General features: G+C 41.7%; 1 protein-coding gene across 1 annotated transcript in view; it reads left to right on the plus strand.

The window, feature by feature from the left end:
- The window catches only part of RTCA (RNA 3'-terminal phosphate cyclase), a 23,828-nt gene that overhangs the window by 6,745 nt on the left and 8,421 nt on the right, over positions 1-8,662 (plus strand). Inside the window, exons 3-8 of the mRNA XM_019501690.1 lie at positions 2,919-3,062; positions 4,648-4,771; positions 5,728-5,786; positions 6,375-6,516; positions 7,443-7,567; positions 8,251-8,309. Of these exons, the coding sequence (XP_019357235.1) occupies positions 2,919-3,062; positions 4,648-4,771; positions 5,728-5,786; positions 6,375-6,516; positions 7,443-7,567; positions 8,251-8,309 (653 nt within the window). The remainder of the gene's footprint in view (positions 1-2,918; positions 3,063-4,647; positions 4,772-5,727; positions 5,787-6,374; positions 6,517-7,442; positions 7,568-8,250; positions 8,310-8,662) is intronic.

The following is an 8,662-nucleotide window of genomic DNA, read 5'->3' on the forward strand; positions in this document are numbered from 1 at the left end:
GTACTTAAGCAGAGTTCAAATTGCATTTTGACTGATAGAGGTGGTCTGCAAAAATAATTGGTCTGCCCATCACAATACCCTTATAAAATCAGAGACCTCCCAGGTTATGATTTTCAAATCTTATAGAAGCGCCTCGTGTCTCTTATGCAGGGGCTTAGCCTCTCCCTCCCCCATAATTTGAACCCTGTACTTAAATTGATACTGTCCATTTGAAACTAGTTAGCTTCAGTGAAATGACCAAACCCTTTTTATAGGCATTGACCTACGTCTTAGACTTCCCTTGCATTTTTTTTGTTTTTAAATTGACCACATGTTCCTTGTTGATTTTCCCCAATGTTTTTCCTATTGCTTTGGGGAATGCCTACTTCAGTGATTCTCAACCAGGGTGGCGCAGCACCTTGGGATGCCTTGAGATCCTTTCAAGGGTGTCAGAACATGCCACACAATGTTACCACTGTTAGGTTTAAACATGATTTTACATGATAAACCCAGAAACTTTAAATAGAAATCCATAGTTGTGATCTTTCTAGGTTCTTTGCAACAGGAAAAAGTACACTTTTTTTGTTTTTGTAGGCAAAAGAAGAGTGAATACTAAGGGCTGGCATTTTCCAAGGAGGTGTCTCAAGTTTATTCAGGGGTTTCTAAAAAGGCTGATAACCACTGACCTGCATGAACAGGACAGTGAATGCTTGCACAGCAGAGTTCCCAGGGCAGGAATGTAGATTTGTGCACGGTCTAGGAGAGAGCTGGAAGCGCATGATTGTTCCTGCATCCATCCCAGTCCTCTTGTCTGTCTCCATGGCAGGGACTGAGATGGGATTTCTGCTACATTCTCTCTCTAGCTATACGATATCCTGCTTCTGTCATCTCCTTGATAGACATAGGACCCCCATTCATTCCTGAACCCAGCTCTACTTCTCCTCTGGCACTCAGGTGGTTAAGAGAAGCCATAAAGTTCTGTGAGAATCAGGTTGAATTTCTGCTGCTTTGGTTTAGACTGACATTTGCAATAGTTGTTCAAATATATAATACTACTGTATATATATTATTACATGTACATATGTACTGGCATTGTATATGCATTAGGGCTGTGCAAAATTTTGCCCAGCATTTCAAAACTGTTTCGATGCGTTTTGAGCTCGAAACAGCGAAATCAAAACAAAACACAAGCCTTCAAAACAGCTTCAAAATGAAATGAGAACTTGAAACGTTTCGAGTTTCAAAGCCAGGTTTACTGGTTTCAGTGCTGGTCCCAGCCGGCAGTAACCGCCTCCTGTCATCCGGCAGGCAGATCGGGGCCTTGCCCGCACCTCTGGGAGGGCTGCAGGGACTGTGCTGGAGTCTTCCTGGGGGTACAGGCCCCCAGTCTGCCTGCCAGATGACAGACCAGCGCTGGGCACAGCCCACACCCGGCACTAGGAAAATTGATGCTGCTACTGGTCCCAGGCAGCAGCACCCAGCTCCTGTCACCTGGCAGGCAGACCATGGGTACCACCACCAGGAGGACTGTGGCACAGCCCCCGCAGCCTTCCCAGGGGTGTGGGCAAGCCCCTGATCTGCCTGCTGGCTGACAGAAGCTGGATGCTGCCCCCTGAGGCCAGCGGGGCCGGGACAGATCAGCTTGTGTGGGGACCTGCTGCCCCAGGATCGGGGGAAGGTCCCTCCATGAGCGGATCTGCCCTGGGCCCTGCTCCCTCCTCAAGCCAGCTCCGGTACAGATCAGCTCGTGTGGGGACCCACCACCTTGATCCTGGGGAGGGTCCCCGCAGGAGCTGATCTGCCCTGGACCCTTGCTGGAGCTGGCTCGAAGAGGGTGCAGGGCCTGGGGCAGATCAGCTTGTACGGAGACCCTCCCTAGACGGCGGGTCCCTGCACAAGCTGATCTGCCTCAGCCCCGTACCAGAGCTGGCTCGAGGAGGGTGTGGGGCCCAGGGCAGATCAGCTTGTGTGGGGACCCTGCCCTGCCCCAGGATCGAGGTGGTGGGTCCCCACACAAACTGATCTGCCCTGGTCCCGTACTGGAGCCGGCTTGAGGAGGGTGCGGGGCCCAGGGCAAATCAGCTCATGCAGGGACCCTGCCCCGCCCCAGGATCGGGGCGGTGAGTCTCCACACGACCCAATATGCCCCAGCCCCATACTGGAGCTGGCTCGAGGAGGATGCGAGGCCCCCACTCTGGGATCAGGGTGGTGGCTCCCTGCACAAGCTGATCTGCCCTGGCCCCATACCAGAGCTGGCTCGAGGAGGATGCAGGCCTGGGGCAGATCAGCTCATGTGGGGATCCTCCCCCGCTCCGGGATCAAGGAGGCAGGTCCCTGTACAAGCTGATCTGTCCTGGCCCCACTGGCCTCAGGCGGTAGCACCCGGCTCCTGTCAGGTGGCAGGCAGATCGGGGTCTGCTGGCCACCCTGGGAGGGCTGCAGGGCCTGTGCCGGAGTCCTCCTGGGGGTGCGTGCCCCCAATCTGCTTGCCAGCTGACAGGAGCCAGATACTGTTGCCTGGAGCCAGCAGCAGCACCGATCTCCACAGTGTTGGATGCAGGCTGTGCCCAGCGCTGGTCTGTCATCTGGCAGGCAGGTGGACCCCCACCCTCGGGAGGACTTCGGCACAGCCCCCACATCCCTCCCTCCTGTGTGCTGCATTTTATGTTTCCCCATAATAACCTATGGGCGAAACAGCAAAACAGTTCTGATGAAATGAAATGTAACATTGCTCTCGAAACAGAACTCCAAACGAAACTTCCATTGAATTGTCACAGTGGAAGTCGAATTGGAACGGTGCTGTTTTGCACAGCCCTGCTACATAAGTATATATAATAATACTGTATATAACAGCACTAAGATATATAATGGTATTGTAACATAATATGGGTATGTGGGCTGTCTGCATGTATGTTTTAATGTAGTATTATGACTTGAAGGCCTCAACATCTGTCTGGACTAGAGATGATTCGAGATTTATGTGAAGGGCAGCTGGAAGGAGGAGAAATTGGTTCAACAGAAATAACCTTCACCCCTGGGAAGATTAAAGGTGGAACCCACATAGCAGATACCAAAACAGCAGGGTATGTCTTTGTGCATGTGATGATTAATTTAGTAACTGTTGTTACCTGTTTTTTAACTGCAGGAGAAAAATGGGGGGAGAACATAAGGAATTCATATTTGTACATTGGTGCTCTAATCTTAATTCATACTACATCAGCTATATCTGACTTATGAAACGAAAATATGAACACCTAAATAAATAGGCTTATCAGGCCTTGTCGTGACCTAGATTTTTATAAATAAACATCTGCAAAATAAGCCAGTCAACGTAAAATAATTATTTGCATATGTGATACCACTTTTAACTTATGGTATATAAAAGACACTAAATAAATGCTAAATGCCAGCGTTAAAATATTTTTCCTTACTTTTTGTATCCAGAAATTTCACGTGGATGCGAATGCATACTTCTAAATTAAAGTGTAGCATGTCCTTGCACTGATTTTTCATATGTACAGTATTTATGAATCTAAAACTAATTTTGAAACCTGGTTCTAAAATAAAAAGGGAAGACTTATTTGTGTCCCTATAACTTGTAATGCTGATCCCCGAAATATGGAGCAGTCATTTTCTTCTCCTCTGCGTCTCTTTATTCATATATTTTTATGGTTCCTGCTCCTTATTGGTTCTGCTTTTTTCTGCTACACCTGAAATTTTCGTGCAGAACAGAGGAACTTGGATTTAATGCGAGTGAACCTAGTAGTATGTGGTTGTAGCACTAGCAATTGCTTGGAAGCACTTTAATAAAAAGTATTTTGGGATAGGCTTTAGGAAGTACATGGGTGTTGTAAGTGATCAGGATGTTGTCCTCTGGGTACAAAAACAAAGGAAAGTTCAGGCAGGTGGCCTAATAGAAGAATTAGGCTTGGGCACAGGCAAGGAAATAGCTCAGAGACAGGACCACTCAGAAATCTTTGCAAATTAGACAAATACTGTCCCCAGTCTACTGGTGACTTCACTCATTCTTTTCACAGTCCTGAGTATTGTTTGATACTTGTGTAAATAAGCTCAAAACACCATTTTTTGGTATTGTGTTGTTCTGCAATACAAAGATTTTTTTCAGGAGACCCCTGGAATATTTCAAAGGCTTACTGATGAGAGTAGCATTTCCAGATACATTTCTGGAGGTACCTTCCATTCCTTAGAATTATATTGTAGGGAATATTTACTGGGTTCCAACAATGTTTCTAAATATCTTTACTCTGAAACAATTACTTAAACATTATTAAAACTGTTTCACAAACCTTTTGTGCTCTCCTCCTCCTGTTGGCTAACTGCTAATATCACTGGGCAAAGAAGCAAGAAAGCTGTGTTAATTTTCTTCTTAAATAGGAATAAATGCAAAAGAAGACTGACTCGTAGAACAAAAATCTTTATATTTAGGCTTGCAAAGAAATACCAGTGACAAAAAGGTGCTGTTCAGTATTTCAGCAGGGTTATATTTTAAAGGGATGTATAATGTCTATTTAATTAATGGTTACCTTCAAACTGAAACATTCCATGCTACATACATTTATAAAAATGCTTTTGAACGTTCTCTGATAGCTAATGATTTAAATGGACTACGGCTGTTTTACCTATCAGTGTTTTCCAATTTTGTCTTAGGAGTGTATGCTTACTGATGCAGGTAGCAATGCCCTGTGTGCTTTTTGCTGCTTCCCCTTCAGAACTTCGTTTGAAAGGTGGTACCAATGCTGAGATGGCTCCACAGATAGACTACACAGTGATGGTAGGGGGAATTCTTCAGCTTGCTAAATCTTTCAGGTGTACATGCCAAGTACCTTAGCTACTTCTGTATGTTCGTATTGCAGGACTCTTTAAGTTTCCAGTGTGAAATAATATACAATAACCAGCTTAAAGGGTATTATAGATAAGTGAGCATTCATTTGTTTGCATAAGAATACTGTTGTATTAATGTAATATGTTTAGAGAGCAACTGATGCCTCAGAGAATTCCCTGAAACACATCTGCCTCTACTTATCTGTTTCTCTTCCTTTATTTTTAAAACTGGAGATCATTTGACTTATAGAGGCTTTTGGGTCTGTAAGTGTTAAGTATCATAGAATCAATGAGTTGGAAGGGACCTAGACAGATCATAGAGTCCGACCCCCTGCCATGGGCAGGAAGGAGCACTGGGGGTGGCAGGAGTCATAAGACCCCAGCCAGGTGCCTATCCAGTTTCCTCTTGAAGATTTCTGGGGAAAGTGAGAGCACCACCTCCCTGGGAAGCCTATTCCAGGCTCTGGCCACCCTTACTGTGAAGTAGTTCTTCCTAATATCTAACCTAAACCTATCCTCCCTCAGCTTGTGGCTATTGTTCCTGGTGACTCGAAGGGGGGCCCTGGCGAACAGACTTTCCCTGAGTCCCTGCTGGTGGCCCCTGATAAAGTTGTAGGCAGCCACAAGATCCCCCCCTCAGTCTCCTCTTGCGGAGGAGTAAGTGTAAAATAGTGGTAGGGAAAGGGGAGGGTGGATTTAAACAAGAATATCATTCACAATGGTCTGGAGAGTAAAATATGAAAAACTATATCATATTAATCAATCCTGCAAGGCACTTAATATTTTTATATTGTATTTGAGATCCTAACAATAAAACTATTTTCATTTTGGAGCTCACTAGTAGGATGGAATAAGTTCATTAAAATTGATTTGTTCTACGTTTTTTAAAATATGCTTATTCCTCAGGTCTTTAAGCCAATTGCTGAAAAGTTCAATTTCATGTTTGACTGTGATATAAAGAAGAGGTGAGTTACACTCTTCCTGGTTGTGAAATACTTTGTGTTGGGCCTGTTTCTAAGGTTTCCATTAAATTAGAATGTTTTTCAGTCCCATTTTCTGTAGTCCATGGACCACAGAAAACCACTAACTTATGCAGTTTACCCATCTGTGGACAGATGATTGGCTATTAAGATACTTAATATTTTTCAATTATTTTAAGATGAAAAAATTCTTCATGTAGGATATTTCAGTTTCCTATAGTGCTTACTATGTGAGAGACACAACTCCTGCCTTAAGGAGCTTACTGTCTCTGTTTAGGTATGGATCCACATATGAGAACAACAAAAAGTAAGGTATTAAAAATATGGAGGAAGAGAAAATCTGTTACATTAATATTATATAGTTAGTAAGGTTCATTCTATCCATGTTATGCTGGTAAGGCTGTGTAAAGAATGGATAAGACTTTATAAAGAGCTTTAGCTTGTCTAAAGTGATGTGTTGTATAGTAGATGTAAATTAGCAAACAAAATATGCTAAATTCATGTTTACTGTTTTCTTGCTTTGTTTGTACCCTTTCCTTTGCATTTAACCAGTCTGATTACCATTTTTAATAGGGGCTACTATCCCCAAGGTGGTGGTGAGGTGATAGTCCGAATGTCACCAGTCAAACAGCTAAGTCCAATAAACTTGACTGAACGTGGTACTGTGACAAAGATATATGGAAGAGCATTTGTGGCTGGAGTCTTGCCAATTAAAGTGAGTGTGTTTAGATGTTCTAGAAGTATGTAACTTTATAATATAAATAAAAATTATACAACTATTTGTATATTGTGTATAAATTATACATCTATTGGTCCTGCTTTCTGTCTGTATACCTAAACATTTTTACTGTAATGAATCTAGTTGTTCTGACCTTTAAAGTAGAAGGCATAACAATATTATTTTAGATGTTTCTAAAATTTTCATATTTCATAGATTTATGGTAACACCAACAATATGAGGGAAAGACATTGTCGTTGCTCTGATCTTTCAGAAGCCTGTGGCAGAGATTCAAAATTGGGTGACTTTCTAAAAGATATGCTACCTCACAACCAGAAGTGAAGGCCTTGATGTAAGAATTTATTGATGAAATTGTGTGGCCGGTATTATAGGAGATCAGACAAGATGTTCATAATGGCCCTGTCTAGCCACAAAATCTACAACCCTATGAAAGTGTTGCTATGAGCTTTCCAAACACTAAGGAAGATGCACAATCTCTTTCCCAAGGTGCTTGTAACCTGCAACATCAAATAGCTTTCCTCTACCTAATAATATTGTAATAAAGATCCAGTATATCTCAAGATTTATCAGGGCTAAAAATAAAATCTTCAGTTTTAGATAATGGAAAACTCTTGAATTTCTATTACTACTGAAGCTACTGTTTAATAACTCTCAGTAGTCCAGGACTGAGAATTGCCTGAACTTGGGAGAAAATTCTACTTCGAGAAATTAGAAGTCAACTTGCACTGGTTTCAAACAGTGCATTATAGAATATTCATTTAAAAAACTGACCTCCTGTTAACATGGAATAACTTTTTTCAAATATCTATTCTTTCTATTATAAAAGATAAGACAGAAGGGGAATTTATACCAAGGATTTCTTTTAACTACAGCATCTAGTTCCTTTCTGTTTTTCTGTATAGCTGGCAAAAGAGATGTCATCAGCTGCAGTGAGATGCATCAGAAAAGAAATCCGGGATCTTTACATTAACATTCAGCCTGTTCAAGAACCTGATAATCAAGCCTTTGGAAATGGAAGTGGAATAATGTAAGACAAGACAAATTTCCAGTATACTTATCTACCTTGTCTTGCTGGCTTGCAATATGGATCTTTCTGAGACTGAGAGGTTGTCAAAAAGAAAGGAACATTCTTTCCTGTTTTAATTAAGAATAGGGCATTTTTAATAGTCCAAGAACCTTTAATACACGTGTGTGTGTGTGTGTGTGTGTGTGTGTGCACGCACACACACAGACATGTATATACATTGAATCTTTGGCAGGTGAAGGTGCCTTGGAATTTTTAGCAAAATAAAAGGTCACTTCTAAATATTCTTAAATTAAAACTTGCTCAAAATTAAAAATGTGTATGTTTAAGTATCTGAAACCTAGGCAATTAAGACTGAAAGGGATTTTTAATTATGGTACATTATCTCACTATCTGGTCATTCCGCGAGTCCTTCAGCAAAACCAGAGTATTCAGAACCCAATTAAAAAATGGGTTAGTTTGGAAGAAATGCAGCCTGCTTCATATCATAATGAAGCGAAAAGGAGAAAATGTTATTTTATATGCTGGTCCTTTTCTGCCTTAACTGACATGGAAAAACTTATATTGATGTTACACTAGAGTTATTTATTTAAAAATCAAGCTTGCATTATATTTTACTACTTATGTCATTAAATGTATACAGTGTGTGCAATGTAGCTAATTTATTATGTACCTTTTTCTTTTAGTATTGTTGCAGAGACTTCCACAGGTTGTCTGTTAGCTGGATCATCCCTTGGTAAAAGAGGTAAGAGTGGTATAAAATTTTTAACTTTTCCAAGTGTAACTTTATCTACCAGGTGCATCTGTGAATTAGTTAACTTGCTCAGTGGTCCTCCAATGCTTTCAGCATTGACTTTTCAGGCAACTTCCCAATATATATCTTCCACCCTAGTTCATACAATGTAAACTTTGCCCAGAGTATTTATGTTCAAGCTGTAAGACTGAATTTGGTTTTAAGGGTACCTTGTTTGACTAAAACTGTTCTCAAAAGGGCCTACATTTTTCCTTATGTTCTTCATCAGCTATGTGTGCTAATGAAGGATGAATCATAGCCTTCAGAGTTCTTGTCAAGTGAACATCTGAGGCAAGAGTATGAGA

Source organism: Gavialis gangeticus, unplaced genomic scaffold (genome assembly GCF_001723915.1).
Source record: "Gavialis gangeticus isolate Ggan-Ray unplaced genomic scaffold, GavGan_comp1, whole genome shotgun sequence".
Lineage (NCBI taxonomy): Eukaryota > Metazoa > Chordata > Crocodylia > Gavialidae > Gavialis > Gavialis gangeticus.